Consider the following 24,606-nt stretch of genomic DNA (forward strand, 5'->3'; position numbering starts at 1 on the left):
GCATTGGGGGAGACATGCGCTTTTTTACAAAAGCATTTTCTAGTTTTTGATCTGTTTATCTATGAAATTTAAAATGTCGCGATGTGTTAACATCAATGATTTATTGCCTCCAACGGGCTGTACATATAATTATGAAATTCTGGTGTGTAACGGAACTGTACCGGATAGTTTACCGGCTCATATATCGGTAGTGCACATATATGCTGTGGACTTCCAACAGTATGAAAATTCTCCATTGGACAAATGTGACACACTTAGAAGTTTTGCCGGATGAAACAGTAGACGGAGTGGAAATAAAAAATAAAGAATATTTCACATTGCGTCATAAAACGTTTTATAATCTTAAAAACCTCAGGCATTTACGTTTTCCTTCAAACAGTTTAAAGATCATTGAGGAGGCAGCTTTTTATGGACTTGGAAATTTGAATAGTCTTGACCTAAGTATGAATACTGAACTTGGTTTAAAATATTTGAAACTGGGATTTTCTCGGAGTAATTTTACAAAATTGACCTCGTGTTCATTTCGAAATCTTGGTCATCTCTCAACACAACGAAACATGTTTGATGGTGCCTTCTTTGACGTTTTTCAAAATTCACCCGTCTTGTCTTTTGACTTGAGCTATATTGACGATGCCATTATGGATATTTTGACTTTTTCGAGATCCTTTCCCCTATTGGAAAACCTCAATTTGGAAGGTAGCGTTCAGTTAGGCAGACAGTTCATGTTCATTTTATATTCAATAGCTACAGGTAATTACGAATACTTCGGAAACTGTCCAATGTGCTTAAATCTAAAGGAAGTTAACTTCAATTATGTATCAATTCATACAGTCATAAGAGAAAATTTAAATGATGTACCTTCCAAAGTAGATGTTAAAAAAGTTCCGAATAATTTTAAAAAACTTCATCTAAAAGGTTGTTTACCAAGCGATAGATCTCCTCAACTTTCGATTGAAACATCAGAGGAAGATACGGTGATTGTTAAGTTAAGTTTTAGACCCGCTGCAATACAATGGATATTTTCATTTCCAGCAGATTTTATCAACAACTTAGAGTTCATAGACCTTTCTGAAAACGAACTGGAACATATATCCATGGATCTAAAAGGAATGTCGAAATTGAAGGCGTTAAACGTTTCAAAAAATAACTTGTTTCTGATGAACACGGACACTTTAATTATAACATTTGATCTTCCCGAACTTGAAGAATTACTAGCTTCATACAATGAATTAGGGCAAGTACCACGTGATATTTTCACTCGGACTCCAAAACTAGCAATAATTGATTTATCGCACAACAAACTCAGTAGAATATCATTTAAGATTGAACATCTCAAACTGTTAAAACGGTTAGATGTAAGTTATAACAACATAAAAAGTATAGGCGATGAGACTAGATTTAGTTTAAGAAATATGATACAGTCACGGTCGTCATTTAATAGTAATTTGACAGAAAGAAACAATACCACGTTTCAACTGAATATAGCTGGCAACCCGATTGAATGTTCATGCAGCTCATTAGAGTTTCTTAAATGGGCGATGTTCCAACATTTCATAATTCCACAAATGCTCACATGTTCTCTCAAAGGTGGAAGACATGTTATTGACACAGACACCGTCGCAGAATTAGAAGAAGCATGTAAACTTCCTATAGTGGTCGTTATTGGTTCATCCATTGGAGGAGTAACATTTTTGCTAATGATATTTGCTGCTTTCATTCTGTTTAAACGCTGCAGTCAAAATAAAAAACGTCGCATTTTGCAAAATCGTATCCAGAACTATGTACAGAAAAACGAGGAGAAGGAGTCATTTCCGATCTTTTTATCATATTCGAGTAAAAATTCTGATTTCATTTTGCGATATATTTTACCTGAGTTAAATAGAAGACTTAAAGAACGTTTGAAGGTCGATACTGATTGTGTCGCGCTGGGAGATTATAATTTTGCAATTGGTCGACAAGTTCCTGATGAAATGATTCGATGTATAGAAAACTAATCAGTTATAATTTTCTGTGTATCTAGAGATTTTTGTGAAAGTAGATGGTGTAAAGAAGAAGTGTTGGTGGCACATTACGAGAATAAACCGATGGTTTTGATGTTTCTCGAACAGGTACGGGTGAGAACAATGCCTAAAGTACTTCAAAAACTGTACAACAGACAAACACGAGCTAGATGGACACAAAATGAGAATAGAGACTTTATTCTTATACCCAGTTGGGACAAATTTTGTGACTCTTTATTGGAAATAATAGTACAAGAAACAAATAATTAAAAATAAGATAAATGGTGATATAGTATGGAAATAGTTGTATTTACAGTTAGAAAATAATTTACAATACTGAATCTAAAACATATATCGCCCTTTAATGGAGGTGATAAAGACAACCTAAATGACATCAGCATGGCTGTGGACATTGATAGATCAACCGATAAGCGGGACTAACTATATTGACAGAAATATAAAATACGAAAATGGCCCGTTCATGCATGTGTCCGTTAAAATTTCTACTCTAAAGTGAGCTGTTAATGGCCAGATGAACGAGAAAGTGTTATTCTGTCTGTTGATGTTTTAATGTTCATTGCCTAATTCTCATTGTGCTGCTCGAAAATCAAAATAACCCCTAAATACTGCAACAGATTTAGGCGAACATGGGTTACTAATATCTTGCAATACAAGTGTTATTACCATGTCTTGTTGACTAGATCTTGTTGTTCAATTTGGCTCAGTTATCGCTTTTTTTTTAGTGTGTAGTTAAGAACGGAAATTTAGAGCGCTCAGGGTATCACCGAGGTCTGTATGAGATGCTATTCGAATTAAGTTTTTGTAATTGATGTGCCGTGCCGATATAACATTAAATATTGACCCCGTTGAAAATTGACCCCAATGATCAAAATTTAATGCTGAACTTGGATTTTCATATTTTCAGCAATTACTGCGTACCTTCTCCCGCCTAGTCATGCATACTACTAGATAATATATAGTTTTGACCGTGTTCCGTTGGGACTTTATCTCCACATCATGAAATGGTACTTCTTCACGTGCAATCTCCTTATTGTTCCGCCACTTTGTCGTCGGTCCATATCAGAGGCTACAGCTACGGATTCGCTATTAAAAAGCACTCAGTTATCCCATACAATTTTCCACCAAAAATCTAAACGGTATGTCCAATATGGTGCAGCGTAGCCGTCCTTATATGAGCCGTGCCATGAGAAAACCAACATAGTGGGTTTGCAACCAGCATGGATCCAGACCAGCCTGCGCATCTGCGCAGTCTGGTCAGGATCCATGCTGTTCGCTTTCAGAGCCTATAGCAATTAAAGAAACCGTTGGCGAACAGCATGGATCCTGACCAGACTGCGCGGATGCGCAGGCTGGTCTGGATCCATGCTGGTCGCAAACCCACTATGTTGGTTTTCTCATGGCACGGCTCATATAGTAGTTAGAAGAAACAGCAGTAAAAAGGATTCGAAGCAGTTTTTAAATGTAAAAACGAACAAATGTCTCTTGTTAGAAACCACGCTGTCGCTGTAGAATAAAACAGTAACTGAGCAACAAAATGTACTTTCAGCCTAGCCTACATGTTGAAATCAAAATGCACTAAAACAAAGCAAACATAGTTAAACAATTCTGCGTTTTAAAATAAAATCTGGGGACTTTAACTTCACCTGTACATTATTTTCGTCATGTCGAAACCAGTGTTTCATGTCAAGAGCAGCAATAGGAGATCTAGATATCAAGGTCTGATTAGCGTCTTTTCCGTCGGCATATTGAAGCTGCGTCGGCAATGCCCTATGTACATACCAAGTTAAAAAAGACGCCACGCTGGTTCACTGGCAATAAAATCGGTGTAGCGACAAAGAGAACTATGAATACCAGATAGTCCTTTGTACTGATGAACACTCGATTACAATTAGTAGCCAAGTGGTGCATAGACTGGCTGAGGCTCATGGAAACATTTTTGCTAAACGTATAGAAGTTGTTTACCTGTTTAAACAACTTCATTTGAAATTCAATAAACAATTTGTTCATTCAGTGTCACTGTTGAAACTCTAAATCACGTTTAATATACCCAGCATTAGATAAGTTTGTAAGATAACGATGTATATAGATATGTCTTCCGTTTATATGTTAACTGTACTTTGTTACTTGTTAAATCTTTCCGGTGGATACTCTCTTAAATATAAGGATTACCAAAATTTAGCGACAGATCTAAATCACTTGTTGAGTAGTCATGCTGTACAGACAGACAGAAACATTTGTTGTGCTAATGGACAGTGGGAAGCAAACGCTTTCTTAGACTATGGTGCTGTGTTATCTATTCCTGAAGCAACTTCGTTCTTTCATTACAACGGCACTGGACGAATTGCTTTTGATGATGTGAACAAGAAGTCCTTTATAAGTTTTAACATAACGGCATTTTCCCCTCAAGTTCCAGTCTATTCTCATTTTACAACAACAACAATTAAAGACTTTGCTAAGGTAAGTTCGGAATTTTGTTTTAGCAAAGTTGCTGCAGACAGCCTGTTTCTTGGGCTCTGTTTATTGCAGACAGCTTCTTTCTGTGGGCAGTCAGTGGGCTATGTGGGCTGTAGACAACTAGTTTCTGTGGGTTCTACTTGCTGTTAGATATCGCTATTTAGTTACTGCAGTCTGATAAGATTCATGACAAGTGTATCAATACGTTAAATTAAACATATAAAATCTTATGAAGATCTAATTGAGGTTTATTGTGGGATAACATATGTATTTAAGTATTCATTATTGTGAGTCTGCACTATGATACAGGATGGGCCTATTTATTGAATCAAACACTGAATTTTCAGTCGCAACTCCGACGTAACAGGTTTGCAATATGAGCCGTGCCATGAAAAAACCAATATAGTGGGTATGCGACCAGCAAGGATCCAGACCAGCCTGCGCATCCGCGCAGTCTGGTCAGGATCCATGCTGTTCGCTTTCAAAGCCTATTACAATTAGAGAAACCGTTAGCGAACAGCATGGATCCTGACCAGACTGCGCGGATGCGCAGGCTGGTCTGGATCCTTGCTGGTCGCATACCCACTATGTTGGTTTTCTCATGGCGCGGCTCATATAATGTATAGGTTTATGTAGAAGACCCTATGCTTTCTCTAACAGCTACTTAAGTCCACGAAAGTACATTTCTCATATCTTATTTTTGTATTTTCAGGGGATAATGTACGAAATTGATGATGATGGTCATTGTATGAAAGACAGCATTTCTCGGGATATGCAGTTAGTCTGCGTTCCAGGTGTGTAAGGGTTATTTCATGGTTGAGTTTTTAAAGTGAGTGATACTTTCAACAAAGAACATTTGTATATGCTGACATAAGAGTGTACAGAAGTGTCAGAAATATTACGTACGTTTGAAATAAGCTTAATTTCTTTCAAATGTATTTTCAATAATTCCATCTTTAAACTGTTGGTTCTTTGAACTGCTGGTCACCCGTTTGGTCTGTTTTAGATTTATAATTTCAAAAGAATGTTCTATTTCAACAGGAAATGTTACGTCCCTGTCAGTGGGTGGGGTAGGAACCGAGGTTGTTTCAACATACCAGTTTTCAGCACCAAGCCCTGGATCAGTACGAACTATAACAGCATCAGTTCTTAAAAATGGTAATTATTTAATCATTACCAAGTTATTTCAGGAAGATCTAGCTGTGAAATGTATAATGTCAAAACTTTTAATTGCATTTTTACAATTTAGTGCCTGACTTAAATTGTGATGGAGAAATCATAATTTCATTTGATTGCAAAATTTCATCCTAAAGGGTATTAGCACAGGAGTCTGAAATTCTATCAATAAAATCATAGAAGTCTATCTTTACAAAAATTACCCCCTATATATATAAAATAAACACATATAGGGGGTAATGTTTGTAAAGATAGACTTCTATGGTCTTATTGATAGAATTTCAGACTCCTGTGGTATCAGTATGTTCCTTCCCTCAATGTCCCTGTGGCAATCAATCACAATATAATGTTAAATTTTCTTTTTTGCAGGTATTCAATGCGTTCCAGTGACGTTGTCACAGTCCGTGTATGCCGAGAATGATGTTTCCCACGGTACAGTTTTTAGTCTTGATATAATGGACGTCACGTTTGGAATTAAAGATCCATCGATATTTGTTCTTCCAAAGTCTTGTGACAATCAACATTAAATTACATTGTCGGAAACCTTTCAACAAGCCTTGTTCTGTATTAGAACATTATAGTGGCGTATACATTGCTATTTGTTTCCTGCTTGTATCATGAATATATTTAAATACTTTGACAGAAGACACATTGATTTCCTCATTTGAACCGCCTCTTAAATGCACTACTGTTTTCACAATGTACCCATATCAAATACCTTGCGCAATATGTTGATCTTGTAATGGTTGATATTTACGAACTACTTCTGTTGACGACATGAAATCATAAAAAGTATTTTAATATTTTTATTCATATCGTATATGTTATAATGACTCCTACTTCCGTATATACGAAGCCGCTGCATACGATTTCTGTGTTGATAAATCGTAAGTACTGGTTGAAATACGAACAGAAGACTTTGTGGTTGTTTCGTATATCTGAAAATATTTATCACAATATCTTTACATGAACCTTAACCTTAATCTGGATAAATGATTGACACATGATATATAGAAGTTGCTTAATCTAGATCATGTAAATTTGATATCTCACTATAACCTCATTGTTGAGGTTAGTTCAAGTACTAAAGCTACAATACATAACCAACATGTCTGTTGCTTTGATACTTATCTTGTCTGGTGTATTGGTACAAGCTTCTCTTGGATATTACGTTAAACTTGACGACGGACGTTGGAACCATGCAACATTTCACGCAAACCTGAAACACTTGTTCCATGAAAGTTCCGCAGCCTCGACAGAAAATATCTGCTGTGCGAACGGTCAATGGGAAGCGAATGCCTACGTAAATGCTGTTACTAAACTGACGATAGAAAATGTAACGATGATTGTTTACTACAACGGAACAGGAAAAATTGCTTTTGATGAAGTGGATAAAAAATCCTACATCAGTTTCAATGTAACGGAATCCGCACCTGGTACTCCTAAACAGTATCATAAGAAATCAACGGCTATCAAGGATTATGCGACGGTATATTACTTCTTCAGTAGACTATTGTGTCCATCTTCTATGGATTATTATTTAAACTATATGCATTCCAAAATACTAATTACTATGCATTGATATAAAGCAGAAATAGATACTGTCTACCATTTCTACCTTTTCAATAATCGGTACATTGTGTAAAAACTGATGGCTGCACTGATTTAGAAACAGGCCATGATAATACAAAACACAACAATGAAAGACCAGCCTCGCTGTTTTGAGATGATTAAAAATTTGTATACAATGAAAACAAAATGCATGTAATTTGTACTTATTTATCCAGGGAATAACATATGAAATTGATGACGGAGATTGTTTTCAACAAGCAAACTCTGAGGGTATGCAAATAGTCTGTGTTCCAGGTATGTATAAACTTTCCGGGTGAGCAAACAAATATTTTATTTGTATACAAATAGTCTTAGGTCCAGATGTGTACAAATTCTATGGTTATGCTAATAGTTCGTGTTTCATGAATGTAGAAACTCTGTAGGTAATTAAGTAGTCTGTGTTCCGGGTGTGTACAAAATCTGCGGGTATACAAACAGTCTGTGTTCCGTGTTCCGGGTGTGCACTATCTCTGATGTGTTGCGATGACACACTTGTTGCGTCACTGACAGCTACCCGACGCAAGAAGCTCATCTTCTAAACGAGTCAAATTCAATATAAAAAGAGAATGTTTTATTGCAATGCATAAAGGTGCAATAAATATGTAAACGTGTAAATCTTGTCATTCGATTTGCCCGTGCAAGAAGTCTTTCAATTTCAAGGACACATGACAAATAACCGTTAAATGTAAGCCGATTAGTGCAATATGCAGGCAAACAAGTATGCGTGTACTAATACTGGAAAATTTCACTCAGTTATTCCGAATTATTAAACCTATAGTCAATAAAAAGTGCACATTTTCGTTCTTTGTGTGTCAGTATATAACATGGCAACAAACAAGTCCATTTTACGACGTTTAGTAAAGATTTCCTAAAACATTTTCTGATATTAAGCGGTGATGCCATTGTGCCTTTTATTTTGACAGAAAATGCAAAACAGATCTCAAAAGGTTCGTTTGGGAGTACAGACGTTACAACATTTCAGTTTTCAACAAGTCAACCACCACTGGAAATAGTAACTACACCGACAGTACGGCAAAATGGTAAGTCTTTTAAGGTAGCTCACATTTGTCAAAGTATGTGGACGAAGTAATATGAAAATAATGGCAACATTTAAAGGACTATACAATAGAATGAAACAAAAGAGAAGAAACAATAATATGTGAAAATACTTCTCAAAACATTAAAAGTTTAAATCCAATTTAGCATAAAATAGACAGAAATTCTAAAATTATACATGTCCAAAATTATCAGTTCACATTTCTTCTTGCAGGTACTTACTGCGACACAATTATGTTTTCCTATGCCTTATTCTCAGATGATGGAGTTCAAGAATTCGTGTATGACATCGAAGTTATAGATATAACTCGAGGAATTCAAGATCCTTCTATCTTTGTGCCACCGAAATCATGCGGCTAAGCTTCGTGTCTTTCTACAAATGACAATAAAAAGATGATCTAGAAATACATCACATGTATATTATTGATTTTACAACAAGGTTGTCATAATAATGCTTACAATTGTAACAAACAGTTATTTTAAGACTTGAAACAGACAGTAACTGAAACTATTATATGGACAAAACATGATAGTAGACCATGTTAGACATGTGTCGCATTATACTGTATACAACAGACAAGGTGTTTGTATTGCCATATAGAACTAACAGAGACACACATATTAGGATATAATTTATCCCGTGATTTCAGACTTATACAACCTTCTTTTGTTGTCAAAGATACAATAAGATGTTCTTTATTGAGACATTTCTGTATTTGTTTTTGTTCATCTATTCCTAGTTTAACTATTATGCGTGAGGAAGAATTCTGAAGTAAATACTAGCAAATGGAGAGTAAATAAAATACTGACACCTACATTAACTGAATAGGAAAATCCATTTTGAAAATAATATACACTTGGATTAATCTAATTATTCCTTGTTTCACATAACTCGAACTTCAAAGAAATGTATATCAACGTGTCATATAAACTATGTCTTAGTTCCAGCATAATGACATTTAATTAAAGCTTACCTTTATTTGAACCCCAAATTTTCACAATCTCGGTTCATTGCACGTCCATTTCCACGTAATAATTCTGTAGTTACAAAAGCAATATTCTTTTGACTTTGAATCTTACTGCGACAGTTTTGTTCTAAAGTCTATGGAAAACTTCGTTAATTGTTTGTTCAACTGACAGTTCCAGAAGAATTACAAAAGAGTTATTAAGTTAACAAGTTAACAATTATGCAGAAGAAGTTTTCGATAATATCCAACCCTCCAAATTTCAAGAGATTTTAAAAACTCAGCATGTTATTCATGTTTTGGCTCAAACATTTCACAATGTCTATCGCCATACTGCAATCGTCGCAACGTTTCCTATTTGATAGTGTAGCGACTCCTCGTGATCTCACGGCGGACTGAGGTTGTGGACGTTTGATTTCCTAGCCGTGAGTTCCATTTGTCTAATACTGTAAATTTCTGAACCTTGTATGATACTTTGCTTCAGATAGGTCATTGAGTACAATGAATAGATATCTCAAGCTAACCCCTAAATACAATACGGTTATTATATCAATACCTTGGTCTGTAATGTTGTATTGGGCCTGGATCCCACGAGACGATTGCGCGATTGCAAATCAAGGTACCGTTTTAATAACCGTTTCATTATGTCCATAGTGTATACCTATTTCTAATGTGGTATTAGTAAATAAATAACAAACCTTTAACATGAAAAAGACTGAAATCTCGTTTGAATTGGTGAACTTTGAACTTTTCATTACGTCATTTCCAACTGAACATTTTTCAAAGGATGGGTATCCGATGGGAGTTGAATAATGAAATATGTGATGTATTCGAAACATAAAATTCGTCGGTATCTGTTAAAACAGAATAATTAGACTGTATGGATCTGGTTGTGTTTTCTGTATGCAATGTTTCCAGGCAGACTGCTATTTGTGGCTGTTATTGTATTTGCTATATTCAATGCTTCCAGGAAGTCTGCTATATGTGACTGTGGCTGTATTTGCCATATTCAATACTTCATGGGAGTCTGCTATATGTGGTTCTGATTGGTTGTTATTGCTGTTTTCAATACTTCCAGGAAATCTATTTTGAGTGGCTCTTGTTGTTTTTTCTCTATTCAATACTTCCTGGGAATCTGCTATATGCGGCTTTGGATAGGTTTGCCGAATTCAGTGCTTGCAGGGATTCTACTGCGGAACGGCATGGCCTACACTTGTTAAAATCATAAAGCAAGTCGAACATATGGCTATTTATTGGTCACTTTTGTTTGTGATGTCATCAGGAGAAATTACAATTTCAGTTACCTCCAATAGAGCATATCTATCATATAATAACAAAAGTGGAAAACCACAGGCCGCCCAACACGACATAAACGAAAATGTTGCAGGATCGGTTTTATTGAGCCTATTCATAGACGGTAGTGGAAATGGAAGCTACCGTTGACGCCTTCTAACTCCTGGTTGAGCAGAACTCACAATGTATTCATGCTTTCAGTACCAGAATATAATTTAGAGACCCAAGCAGATGTATTCATACGGCTGTGCACATGGAATCTTGAATGATACACAAAATGCAATTCCATGAAATCGCTGTTTGATCCCCAGTAAAATAATGGCTTTGCCCTAAACGAGAAAATAATGGACAGGACTAAACAAACTGGAATTTGGAGGAAGGAGAATCTGAGGTCATGGAGCCTGCATATCAAAGAAGCTGTCAAAGGACAAATTTAAAAAGTAAGCATCATAATCCAAGGAATGATTAAACAATACCAAAAGCTATTAAAGAACCATCCAAGCCGAAATGTTCAAGCTGAAAAATTAAACAGTATACTAACGCAATATAAATATCTTGATGAACGATCTGAAGAGATCGAAATACAACAGCACTGACTGATGGTATAGGGAGACCTTCTACGGCTGCCACACGACACAAACAACGCTGCTGTGAAAACAAAATAGAAAAAGTGGAAAACCACAGGTCGCCCAACAAGATATAAACGAAAATGTTACTCATCGATGGTAGTGGAAATGTAAGCTTCCGTCCACGCTCCGTAGCCTCGGGTTGAGCAGAACTCAACAATTATAAACACATAGTACCAAAATATAACTGAGAGACAACCGCAGATGTATTCATACGACGGTGCACATGGAATCTTCAATGATACACAGAGTGCAATTCCATGAAAAGCGGCGTATATGTTTCACTAATATGAAAATAATCTTATAATTATTCAAATATGCCTTAATATAGTATATACTTTCTTTAATGTGCTATAGTAGTATCTTGGTATGTACTCCAGACCTTAGGTTTTGTCTTTTGTCTTCATGTTTACGCATTGTTCTAAAATAATGTCTGACTATTCTACTTTAATGGCAACTTCATTTGCTGTTACGTTCGAACATGTACATGCACAGTTTAACATGTAGATTTGATAAGCGGTGGTGAAGTAGGGTAAATAATCGAGGTAATTTAGTCGACCTACATTGTTTCAACATGGAGATATATAAATTTATTTTCAGATTTAACTTAATTTATCTGTTGGTTCATATTTCTAGTGAATTCCCCCTAGGACATAAGGAATACCAGAATTTTACAAAGTTTCCAAGAGATGTTAAGACCACAACTGAAAATGCTGGTTCGATTTGTTGCACGCACGGGCAATGGGAAGCGAACGCTTACTTAAATGTGGGAGCTACGATATCAATGTATAACGAAACAGTGTATCTCTTCTATAACGGAACAGGAAATGTTGCTTTTGATGAAGTAAACCAACGGGCATATGTCAATTACCAGCTGACGACATTTTCTCCAATTATACCTACACATTACCGTTTGAAAACGACAAAGATTTTCGACTTTGCAAAGGTCTGTATGGACGGCTGTGTTCTTTAAATGCTGACTTTCCTGTTTCAATAAGCCTGTTGTCCTTGCTTGTACATTATGATAATTTTCATGGACTTGCTCAACGCCATATCAATTATTTTCATTATTCTGTTTTATATAAAGGATCTTATTACAGTGTCTTTTCAAATTGAAATTATAAAACGAGTTCAATATAGTAATAGATTGCTAGGGTCTGATGAGTATATATATTTTCTGATTCGGGGAATAATGTACGAAATTGACGAACAAGGTAAATGTGCAAAAGAAAACAGCGAACAAACACTAGAGATAGTTTGTGTTCCTCGTAAGTGATTTGTCAGTTATTATTGTAAGATAATTCATAAATCCGTAACTATGTTATATTTGTTCGCACGTTTCCTTTTGTCTATCTACGTTGATCTCATAGAAATACATATGTATGTATCTGAACATTCATTGCCCATTGACTGTAAATGTGATGTTTTCAACTTCGGGACAATCAGCCTGAACCCGACAGGAAAGCAAATGTCAGATATACATGTACTTCAAAGCACAAATATCGTCTCCATATGTCACACCCTTCTTTCCTTTATCTGATAGCTTGAACATGTTTATGTATTCGATACATTCATGTGATAGGTATTTCAACAACAACACGTATCAAAGTTTTTATGTATAGTTTTTCTTTTATCTCATCAACGTTTCGGCTCACGCCTTCATCAGGATAATTCACATACAAATATAAACAACGGACGTGACATAAAACTGATAACGTCTTTATACATTCACGTGGAAATTTCCTCTCTTCTTTTACCTGCTTGGAAATTGATTTCTTTAGGGTAACTTGCCTTTATGAGTAAAATTCTGTGCAATACTTTTATATAGATACACAAATGAAAAACCTGTTTAGAGACCTTCAATATATATGTAGCAATGTCTGACATAAATATAATGTGCTTGTTTACATATCATTTAAATCTCTCTTCAACTCATGAACACGATTTTTGTTTCGTGATAATATTGCATCTAGGGTTTTCCTCGTGAAGGATATTCCAATAAAGAAATGGGGTTTTTCACCGATCTTCTTGTTTCCCTGGCCGAGACGACTAATGTTTTGATACATAAAGCAATTATTAAATGGTTATTAGACGCTTCTATTTTGTAGAAAGTGCAAACCAGCTGTCTCAATGTGTGTTTGGAGGAGAAACCGTTTCAACGTACCAGTTTTCAAAGAGAGATATACTTGAAGAAATAACCACAGTAACAGTACTTCAAAATGGTATACTATGATGTTGTTTTACTTAAGGAAATGATGATTTGTAAACATTAATTATTTCTATTGTGCAAAATGCTCCTGGAATATGAAGCACAATTGCGTAAGGCCAGTATCGTAGCAACTTAAAATCAGGGATGTATATGCTGCCTTAATGACTTTGTCTGTTCATGAACATGAACATTCTTCTAACGATTTCATTATTCTCCATGATACAAAAATTAAGCATTTGCCTTAGCAAACCTGTATAAGTAAACATTATGTTAAAATGTGCCAAAATATCTGCTCATTTAGTTCATATCCTCCTTCAACCTTTCAGGGAGCTACTGTGCGACCGTTTCCTTGTCCTACGCCTTTTTCACCGACCCTGATACACTAGGAGGAACAGTATACGATGTCGATGTTGTCGATTTCTCCCATGGAATCAAAGACCCGTCAATTTTTGTGCCACTAAAATCTTGCGATACTTAGATATATTGTACATCTTGTTATATAGCTGGGTGAAAATAAAACTGATCCATCCCTATGCTGCGCCGAATATCTGTTTTACAGATCGACTTTGGTTGCAAGAATGCAGTAACTTATTTATCTTGAAACTGCTGCACATTACGTATAGTTGATGATAAATCTAAAACAAAAGTAAAATAAAACATTAAATTTGCTAACAAATAAATGCTTAGCTGGGCAAGTATCGGGTGGAGTATGTGTCTTTAATTGATTGTGCATAGCAACAAAACATTCGTCTTAGTGGTGAACAACAGCAGAAAGTAACCATTGGTGACGTAAAAACATAAAAATGTGTTATATGAATAACAGAGTTTTTATAAGATTGACCTCTAATTGTGACCTTCGCCTGGTGGTAGGGAACCCATGATATATGGTATACATAATCGTAAAAAATAACTTGTCCCGATGGACTCGAGTATGAAAAATCGTTAGATACCAAACATTTTATGATGCTTATTCCGAACTAATTTGCATACGAGCTACAGTTCAAAGAACATAATTTTCTTTATTATATACCTATATGAATTCTGTAAAAATATCGGCTTGTATTTCAAAATTAAATATGAACAGGCAGAAAAAAAAAATCCGTATTGTACCTTCCGTATTGTATGCTGCCGGACTACTTTCATTAATATATATGACTGACACAGATCTATAAATAGCGCACATAAAAACTTCACTTAATTCCATTTTAATATCGATAAACATTAAAGATTTCGTTCGATAACAAAACAACAACAAAAAAGGTAGAGAGATCGAGATACTGTTATAATAACCCTTTTATATAGATTTGGTTCTTTCAAGCCGGCAGTGTTTTTCATATATTTGCTACACACAATGCTTCCAGGGAGTCTGCCATTTGTAGTTGTGGTTGTATTTGCTATGTTCAATGCTTCCAGGGAGTCTGCTATTTGTAGTTGTGGTTGTATTTTCTATATTCAATGCTTCCAGGGAATCTTCTATTTGTATCTATGGTTGTACTTGCTATATGCAATGTTTCCAGGGAGTCTGCTTTTTGTGGCTGTGGTTGTATTTGCTTTATTCAATGCTTTCAGGGAGTCTGCTATTTGTAGCTGTGGTTGTACTTGCTATATTCAATGTTTCCAGGGAATCTTCTATTTGTATCTATGGTTGTACCTGCTATATTCAATGCTTCCAGGGAGTCTGCTATTTGTAGTTGTGGTTGTATTTTCTATATTCAATGCTTCCAGGGAATCTTCTATTTGTATCTATGGTTGTACTTGCTATATTCAATGTTTCCAGGGAGTCTGCTATTTGTAGTTGTGGTTGTATTTTGTATATTCAATGCTTCCAGGGAATCTTCTATTTGTATCTTTGGTTGTACTTGCTATGCAATGTTTCAGGGAGTCTTCTATTTGTGGCTGTGGTTGTATTTGCTTTATTCAATGTTTCCAATGAGTCTGCTGTTTGTGGCTGTGGTTGTATTTGCGTTATTCAATGCTTCCAGGGAGTCTGCTATTTGTAGTTGTGGTTGTATTTTCTATATTCAATGCTTCCAGGGAATCTTCTATTTGTATCTATGGTTGTACTTGCTATATTCAATGTTTCCAGGGAGTCTGCTATTTGTGGCTGTGGTTGTATTTGCTATATTCAATGCTTCCAGGGAATCTTCTATTTGTATCTTTGGTTGTACTTGCTATATGCAATGTTTCCAGGGAGTCTTCTATTTGTGGCTGTGGTTGTATTTGCTTTATTCAATGTTTCCAATGAGTCTGCTGTTTGTGGCTGTGGTTGTATTTGCGTTATTCAATGCTTTCAGAGAGTCTGCTATTTGTAGCTGTGGTTGTACTTGCTATATTCAATGCTTCCAGGGAATCTTCTATTTGTATCTATGGTTGTACTTGCTATATTAAATGCTTCCAGGGAGTCTGCTATTTGTAGCTGTGGTTGTATTTGCTATATTCAATGTTTCCAGTGAATCTGCTATTTGTGGCTGTGCTATGGTTGTATTTGCTATATTCAATGTTTCCAGGGAGTCTGCTATTTGTGGCTGTGGTTGTATTTGCTTTATTCAATGTTTCCAGGGAGTCTGCTATTTGTGACTGTGGTTGTATTTGCTATATTCAATGCTTTCAGGGAGTCTGCTATTTGTAGCTGTGGTTGCATTTGCTACATTCAATGTTTCCAGTGAGTCTGCTATTTGTAGCTGTGGTTGTATTTGCTATATTCAATGTTTCCAGGGAGTCTGCTATTTGTGGCTGTGGTTGTATTTGCTTTATTCAATGTTTCCAGGGAGTCTGCTATTTGTGACTGTGGTTGTATTTGCTTTATTCAATGCTTTCAGTGAGTCTGCTATTGGTAGTTGTGGTTGTATTTGCCTATATTCAATGCTTCCAGGGAGTCTGCTATCTGTATCTATGGTTGTACTTGCTATATTCAATGTTTCCAGGGAGTCTGCTATTTGTGGCTGTGGTTGTATTTGCTTTATTCAATGCTTTCAGGGATTCTGCTATTTGTAGCTGTGGATGTATTTGCCTTATTCAATGCTTCCAGAGAGTCTGCTATTTGTAGCTGTGGTTGTATTTGCTATATTCAATGCTTCCAGGGAGTCTGCTATTTGTGACTGTGGTTGTATTTGCTATATTCAATGCCTCCAGGGAGTCTGCTATTTGTGACTGTGGTTGTATTTGCTTGATTCAATGCTTCCAGGGAGTCTGCTATTTGTCGCTGTGGTTGTATTTGCTATATGCAATGCCTCCAGGGAGTCTGCTATTTGTGACTGTGGTTGTATTTGCTTGATTCAATGCTTCCAGGGAGTCTGCTATTTGTCGCTGTGTTTGTATTTGCTATATGCAATGCCTCCAGGGAGTCTGCTATTTGTGACTGTGGTTATATTTGCTATATTCAATGTTTCCAGGGAGTCTGCTATTTGTGACTGTGGTTGTATTTGTAATATTCAATGCTTCCAGGGTGTCTGCTTTTTGTGACTGTGGTTGTATTTGCTATATTCAATGCTTCCAGTGAGTCTGCTATTTGTGACTGTGGTTGTATTTGCTATATTCAATGTTTCCAGGGAGTCTGCTATTTGTGACTGTGGTTGTATTTGCTTTATTCAATGCTTCCAGTGAGTCTGCTATATGTGGGAGTGGTTGTATGTGCTTTATTGAATGCTTCCAGGGAGTCTGCTATTTGTGACTGTGGTTGTATTTGCTTTATTCAATGCTTCCAGTGAGTCTGCTATTTGTGGGAGTGGTTGTATTTGCTTTATTCAATGCTTCCAGTGAGTCTGCTATTTGTGGCTGTGGTTGTATTTGCTATATTCAATGCCTCCAGGGAGTCTGCTATTTGTGGCTGTGGTTGCATTTGCTATATTCAATGCTTCCATAGAGTGTGTTATTTGTGCCTGTGGTTGTATTTGCTGTATTCAATACTTCCATGCAATCTGCTACCGGGAATTTGTAGTTATTGTTGCACTTGCTATATTCACTGCTTCCAGGGAGTCTGCTATTTTTTGCCGTGGGTGTATTTGCTGTATTCAATGCTTCCAACGGGACTGCTATTTGTGGCTGTGGTTGTATAATCTATATTCAATGCTTCCAGGCAATCTGCTATCTGTGGCCGTGGTTGTATGTGCTATATTCAATGCTTCCAGGCAATCTACTATTTGTGGCTGTGGTTGTATTTGCTGTATTCAATGCTTCCATGCAATCTGCTATTTGTGGCTGTGGTTGTATTATCTATATTCAATGCTTCCAGGCAATCTGCTATTTGTGGTTGTGGTTGTATTTGGTATATTCAATGCTTCCAGGCAATCTGCTATTTGTGGCTGTGGTTGTATGTGCTATATTCAGTGCTTCCAGGCAATCTACTATTTGTGGCTGTGGTTGTATTTGGTATAGTCAATGCTTCCAGGCAATCTGCTATTTGTGGCTGTGGTTGTATGTGCTATATTCAGTGCTTCCAGGCAATCTACTATTTGTGGCTGTGGTTGTATTTGGTATAGTCAATGCTTCCAGGCAATCTTATTTGTGGCTGTGGTTGTATTTGCTATATCTGCTGATATTTGTAGCTGTGGGTCTATTTGCTATATTCAATACTTCCAGAGAGACTGATTTGTGGCTGTGATTGTATTTGCTGGATTCAATTCGTCTTCAAGACAGACTACTATTTGTAGCTGTGGGAGTATTTGCTATATTAAATGCTTCAAGCGGGTCTGCTATTTGTGGTTGTGGTTGTATTTGCTGGATTTATTGCTTCAAGGTAGACTGCTATTTGTACCTGTGGATGTTTTTGCTATATTAAATGCTTCCAGCGGGTCTGCAATTTGTGGCTGTGATTGTATTTGCTGGATTCAATGCTTTAAAGCAGACTGCTATTTGTAGCTGTGGGAGTATTTGCTATATTAAATGCTTCAAGTGTGTCAAATGGTCTACCGATGCGTCTAGTGTGGTGTGCTTTGTGTTGTGTGTGCTTGTCACCTTTCACTTACAGCCTCCACCGCTGGATAGCCTTTACGCGGGTGAAAAGGAAGCAGAGTGTGTAAACCTTTTCTGCCAGTATATTAGCCTCTATGTAGACAAACCCCATGCAGTGCCTTCTCTTGGTGACACACGGATACTGAATACCTTGCGGCCTCAGGAAGTCATTCTCATGATGGCCTACAGCGCCTACTAGACCGCTTTTGGAATGCCTGCCGAGAGCATAAAGAAGACAGAAATCATGGCACAGGATGCTCCAATACCTCCTTCAATTTCAATAAACGGCTCGCAGTTGGCAAACGTAGACAACTTCAGATTCCTGGACTCACTCATCTCGGAAAACCTCTCCCTTGATGCAGAAATTAATGCCCGTGTCGGAAAGGCCACAGGTGTGATGTCAAAGCTCACCAAGAGAGTTTGGGAGAACAAAAACCTGGCTCTAAACACAAAGCTGAAAGTCTACCAGGCATGTATCCTAAGCACCCTTCTATATGGTAGTGAAACCTGGACAACATATGCAAGACAGGAGAAAAGACTCAATACCTACCACACGAGATGTCTACGTCGGATCCTAGGCATCACTTGGAAAGATAAAGTTACCAACTGCGAAGTCCTCGAAGTCCCGGATGGACAAGGGCAGATTCCCTAAAGACCTTCTGTATGGACAACTCGTGGAAGGTACACGCCCAGTTGGCCGGCCATACCTCATGTACTCTGATGTATGCAAGAGAGACCTCAAGTCCGCTCATATAGACATTAAGTCATGGGAGGACATGGGAGCACAAGATCGCCCATCCTGGAAGCTCGACGTCAGTGCAGGTATCAAGAAAGCAGAGGGAGAGAGAAACGACAAGCAGAGACGGAGGAGGCTGGAGAGAAAGGTATCAAGTTCATGTACAGTGGCAAGCTCAGATTACATCTGTGACGACTGCAACAGGGACTGTCATTCCAGGATTGGTCTCTATAGTCATCGCAGACGCTGTTCCAGCTCGCAAGTTCTTCCTGGCGCAACCCATCTTCTTCTTAGACGGACGGAGGCCGACAAATGCTTCAAGCGGGTCTGCTATTTGTGGCTGTTGTTGTATTAGCTGTATTCATTGCTAAGCTGAGATGTTCATGCTTCAAAATTAAACAATGTACTAACAGTAAATAATTGTTCTGCTGAACGATCTTAAGAGATCGAAATACAACAGCTATGATTGAAGGTACAGGAAGACTTTTTACGGCCGCCAAAAGTGGCAAACCACAGGCCGCCCAACACAATTTGATTGAGGCTGTTCATGGACGGTATTAGAAACGCAAGATACCGTCCCCGCCCTCTTGCCCCGGGTTGAGTAGAACTTAACATTTACACATGTTAATGTACCAGAATATAATTCAGAGAAAACCGCAAATGTATTCATACTGCGGTGCACATTGAATCTTGAGTGCAATTCCATGAAAAGCCTTGTTCTCGATGCGTCCGAGGGATCTACTTTCCAGATTTTATTATACGTTTCACGAATATAAAAATGATCAGATTAAATTATTCAAATTTTATCAGTCTCCTTAATATAGTACCTATTTTCTTTAATGTGATGTAGTAGTATTTCAGCATGTACTCCAGACCTTAGGTATCGTCTTTTTTTTTCTTTATGTTTACGCAGTGTTCTAAAATAATGTCTGACTGTTCCACTTTAATATCAACTCATCATTTGCTGTAACGTTCGAACTTGTACACGGACGGTTACATATGTAACTGTGATAAGCGATGGTTAAGTAGGGTAAATAATCAAGGTCATTTAGTCGACTTACACTGTATCAACATGGAGATATGTAAAGATATTTTCAGATTTTACTTAATTTATCTGTTGGTTCATAATTCTAGTGAATTCCTCCTAGGACATAAGGAATACCAGAATTTTACAAAGTCTCAAAGAAATGTTTTAACCACAACTGAAAATGCTGGTTCGATTTGTTGCACGCACGGGCAATGGGAAGCGAACGCTTACTTAAATGTGGGAACTACGATGTCAATGAATAACGAAACAGTGTATTTCTTCTATAACGGATCAGGAAATGTTGCTTTTGATAAAGTAAACCAGCGGGCATATGTCAATTACCAGCTGACTGCATTTTCTCCAATTATACCTACACATTACCGTTTTAAAACGACAAAGATTTTCGACTTTGTAAAGGTATGTATGGACGGCTGTGTTCTTTGAATGCGAACTTTCCTGTATCAATAAGCATGTTTTCCTTGTTTGTACAATATGAAAATTTTCGTGGACTTGCTCAAAACCATATCAATTCTTAGCGTCGTTGCGTTTTATATAAAGGGTCTTACTAGAGTGTATTTACAAATTGAAATTATAAAACGACTTTAATATAGTAATAGGTTGCGAGGGTCTGATGAGTATATATATTTTCTGATTCAGGGAATAATGTACGAAATTGACGAACAAGGTAAATGTGCAAAAGAAAACAGCGAACAAACACTACAGATAGTTTGTATTCCTCGTAAGTGATTTGTAAATTTATTGTCAAGATAATTCATGAATCCGTAACTAGTTAATATCTGATCAGACGTTTCCTTTTGTCTATCTATGTTGATCTCATTTAAATACATATGTATGTATTTAAAAACTAATTGCCCATTGACTGTAAATGTGATGTTTGTTTTCAACTTCGGGACAATCAGCTTGAATCCGACGGGAAAGCAAATGTCAGATATACATGTTCTTCCAAGCACAAATATCGTCCCCATATGCCACGTATCTGATGGCTGAACCATCTTTATGAATTCGATACGTATCATTCATGTGGATTTTTTCTATCTTCTTTTACAAATATCGTCTCCATATGCCACGTCCTTCTTTCCTTTATCTGATAGCTGAAACACCTTCATGTGGAAATTTCCTCTCTTCTTTTACCTGCTTGGAAATTTATTTCTTTAGGTAACTTGCCATAGAAATAAAATACTGTGCAATAATTTGATATAGATACACCAATGAAAAAAATATTAAGAGAATTTCAATATATATGTAGCGATGCCTGACATAAAGTCAATGTGTTTGTTTAAATATTATTTAAATCCGTCTTCAACTTATAAACACGATTTTTGTTTCGTGAGAATATTGCGTCTAGTGTTTCCCTGGTGAAGGATATTCCAGTAAAGAAATGAGGTTTTCCACCGATTGTCTTGTTTCCCTGGTCGAGACGGCTAGATGTTTTGATACATAAAGCAATTATTTATAAATGGTTATTAGACGCTTCTATTTTGACAGAAAGTGCAAACCAGCTGTCTCAAGGTGTGTTTGGAGGTGAAAACGTTTCAACGTACCAGTTTTCAAAGAAAGATTTCCTAGAAGAAATAACCACAGTTACAGTACTTCAAAATGGTATACTATTATGTTGTTTTTCTTAAGGAAATGATAATATGTAAGTATAAATGATTTGTATTGCGCAAAATGCTCCTGGAATATGAAGTACAATTGTGTAAGGACAGTATCTTAGCAACGTAAAATCAAGTATGTATATGCTGCCTTAATGACTTTGTCTGTTCATGAACATTTACCTTCTTCTAACGATTTCATAATTCTCAAAGATACTACAATGATATTTGCGTTAACAAGCTGTATAAGTAAACAAAATGTTGAAATGTGCAGATATATTTGCTCATTAATTACATTATCCTCCTGTTACCTTTCAGGAAGTTACTGTGAGACTGTTTCCTTGTCTTACGCCTTTTTCTCCGACGACCCTGATACACTAGGAGGGTCAGTATACGATCTGGATGTTGTCGATCTCTCCCATGGAATCAAAGACCCGTCCATTTTTGTGCCACCAAAATCTTGCGATACTTAGATACATTGTACATTTTGTTATATAGTTGGGCGACATCCCTAAGCTACACCGATTATCTGTTTTACAGATCGACATTGGTTGATTTATCTGCACGAATGCAATAATTTATTTATCTTTATACTCTCTATTGCAAAGTTGCACATTATGTAGTTGATGATAAATCTTGAAAATCAAAACCAAATGAAAAATAAAACATGTAAAGATAGAAATAGATAACAAACAAATGTTTTGCTGAGTATAGTGGTAGCGAGACCTTTGTTCGGGATATGGCGGGTGGTGTATGCGTCTTTAACTGACTAGCAACATAAGCATTTATCTGGGTGGTGAACAACAGCAGCAAGTAACCATTGGTCACGTGAAAATGTGTTATATTGATAACAGAGTGTTATAAGATTGGCATCTAATTGCCCGATTTATATCATACTTAGGACCCGACTATGAAAAAGCGCTACTTGACAGCTTATTCCGAGCTATAGCTCAACGAAAATGACAATCCATATGGATTTTGTTCTTTCAAGTTGGCAATGTTTTTATTTTTTTTTAAGCTTAAATACTTCGATTTATTTTAGTTCGCATGGATTATATTTGAATCATCGAGTGTTTCCTGCTAAAACAGTACTTGTGTCATATGAGAAGGCATACTCGTAGCACAAATGAGCACACGATATGGTCAAATGTTGTTATTATTTGCCGGCTTCGGATTGGTTAAAAATGTGTAGGGAAACCCGTAGCATTCAATGAGACTTCAGCTGATTGGTTAAAAATGTGTTGCTTTGAAATATGAAAATATTCTTAAAATCTGGAAATATATTGTTTTCTGTGCATTTTGAAGTATTTTATAGCTGTCTTGCTATATATTTAACTCTGAAATTAGCAATTTAGTGAAGTAAGTACTTGTTGGAATTCACCACTAAATTCCATGCACAGTTGAGGGTGGTTGTCTTTGAATGGAAATAGAAAAAAAAAGGATCCTGCATGCCCATGTAAAAATATTATTTTTTGGTGTCTGGAAGGCTATTTGACAGGGTAAATGGCACCTCATGTGTCAACAAAAGTTTTGAGGGGGTCCTACAGAGTCATTTCTTACAATGTAAGCCTATGGAAAAATTAATAGCAGTGTCTGACCTAAAGAAGGTTTCATTTCAACTGTGACTTAACTGAAGTAACAGGTACAGAAAATAGATTTTGCTATTTAACATGCTTCTGCTGGTGTTTTCAGCAGAATCAAAGCTTCCAAGGTTGTCCAGTACTATAATTGCAGGAATTTAAACAAGTAGGTAGATACTTTTAGCCAATATCAAGACCAGAGGTGCTCAAACTTTGTATTATCAATATTTCAAATATGTGTTTTCATGTGATCCAAGTGATATTTCAAGTTTTTGGTGTCTGTATGGATTCAGAATTTTCTCATTGAGCAGGATATTAAGAAGGGGTAGTGTTGGATGAATGCATTGTTATTTTCTTGTAAATCTTTTATTTAGGTCTCAGAACATACTCAACTGGCTGTGGTTCCATGAAGATTTTTGAACAAGATTGTAGGAAAACCATGTACTGACAGTGCCAGAATGCTTACTGATAAATAAATGTAGAGGTGTGGCACTAAAAATACATAGTTATAGGCAGACTTAATTTAATTTTTGCCCCTACAACCTTCAAATTTATATATATATATATATATTTTCTCTTTTCCTTGAAGCAATGAAAGTCTCCGGGGCGCCATTTTTGCCATTTTTATTTCTCTTTTTGTGTGAACAAAGATAATGTATCACTTATTTCAGATTTTTTTACTGATTCAGACGCTCAAAAGCTCATTTGGAAGCAGGAATAACATTGAAAGTAGAATATTAAAATATCTGTAAGCTTGCTGCTCACATTATTTAAAAAAAAACAAAAACAGTACATTAAAGGACACATGAATATTGTGTAAAGACTCAGCTAGATAGACATTGCTCGAGACTCACTTATTCAGTAAAATGTGTTGTTTGTGGGGTTCAGCTTGAAGTAATATTACAAAAATTAGTTATTTTAATTGTATTGTTTAAGTGGCCAGTCTTCAGTTATATTATATAGGCATTCTAAGGATCAAACAGTAGTCTATTGTGTGCTGTCTTGTTGGATAGAGCAGGAGAGGTATTTGTCATTTGAACATTGCTTTGGTGGTAAGTTGATACAAATTTTATTTGCTTTCCAGCCTGATGTACAGCTATTATAACTCATTTTTAGTCTTTTTGTTAGTCAGGTTGTCAGAATAATGCCAAAACTGAGCCAAGGAGTTATCAAAAATGAAAAGTAATACATATTTTAAGTGAATTATCTCCCTTTAATTTTTTGTTATTCTTATATTTCTGCTTTTAACTGTTTCAGTGAAGTATTTTGGGCTCTACAATATTAATTTC

At 36.4% G+C, this 24,606-nt stretch overlaps 4 protein-coding genes across 6 annotated transcripts; all 4 read left to right on the top strand.

Annotated features, from left to right (window-relative positions):
* The first annotated feature begins 779 nt into the window (after nt 1–779).
* On the top strand, nt 780–1,994 carry LOC128549512 (toll-like receptor 4). The gene has a single exon (XM_053526280.1). It carries the CDS (start codon nt 780–782, stop codon nt 1,992–1,994), a length of 1,215 nt encoding a protein of 404 aa, XP_053382255.1.
* Nucleotides 1,995–3,915: 1,921 nt separating this feature from the next.
* LOC123564140 (uncharacterized) lies at nt 3,916–9,662 on the top strand. 2 transcript variants are annotated; one of them, XM_053523576.1, is made up of 7 exons: nt 3,916–4,478; nt 5,188–5,269; nt 5,517–5,633; nt 6,021–7,140; nt 7,439–7,517; nt 8,186–8,302; nt 8,533–9,662. In XM_053523576.1, exons 1-4 carry the CDS (start codon nt 4,098–4,100, stop codon nt 6,176–6,178), a joined length of 738 nt encoding a protein of 245 aa, XP_053379551.1. In that variant the 5' UTR covers nt 3,916–4,097; the 3' UTR covers nt 6,179–7,140; nt 7,439–7,517; nt 8,186–8,302; nt 8,533–9,662. The 2 variants fall into 2 exon arrangements, with proteins under 2 accessions (XP_053379551.1, XP_053379554.1); XM_053523579.1 differs by having other exon boundaries at nt 3,932–4,478; nt 8,533–9,657.
* Nucleotides 9,663–11,727: 2,065 nt separating this feature from the next.
* On the top strand, nt 11,728–14,111 carry LOC123562794 (uncharacterized). Of its 2 annotated transcripts, none has more exons than XR_006688642.2 (3): nt 11,728–12,148; nt 13,311–13,424; nt 13,738–14,111. XR_006688642.2 is itself a non-coding variant. In XM_045355387.2 (3 exons), exons 1-3 carry the CDS (start codon nt 12,395–12,397, stop codon nt 13,887–13,889), a joined length of 342 nt encoding a protein of 113 aa, XP_045211322.2. In that variant the 5' UTR covers nt 12,259–12,394; the 3' UTR covers nt 13,890–14,111. The 2 variants fall into 2 exon arrangements, 1 of the variants encoding a protein (XP_045211322.2); XM_045355387.2 differs by lacking the exon at nt 11,728–12,148 and adding an exon at nt 12,259–12,470.
* A 5,978-nt stretch (nt 14,112–20,089) lies between these two features.
* Nucleotides 20,090–23,033, top strand: LOC123562795 (mammalian ependymin-related protein 1-like). Its single transcript, XM_045355388.2, has 4 exons — nt 20,090–20,541; nt 20,782–20,863; nt 21,631–21,744; nt 22,056–23,033. The coding sequence occupies exons 1-4, from the start codon at nt 20,170–20,172 to the stop codon at nt 22,208–22,210; spliced, it is 723 nt and encodes a 240-aa protein (XP_045211323.2). The 5' UTR covers nt 20,090–20,169; the 3' UTR covers nt 22,211–23,033.
* The last annotated feature ends 1,573 nt before the right edge of the window (nt 23,034–24,606 follow it).

Source organism: Mercenaria mercenaria, chromosome 2 (genome assembly GCF_021730395.1).
Source record: "Mercenaria mercenaria strain notata chromosome 2, MADL_Memer_1, whole genome shotgun sequence".
NCBI classification, from domain to species: Eukaryota; Metazoa; Mollusca; class Bivalvia; order Venerida; family Veneridae; genus Mercenaria; species Mercenaria mercenaria.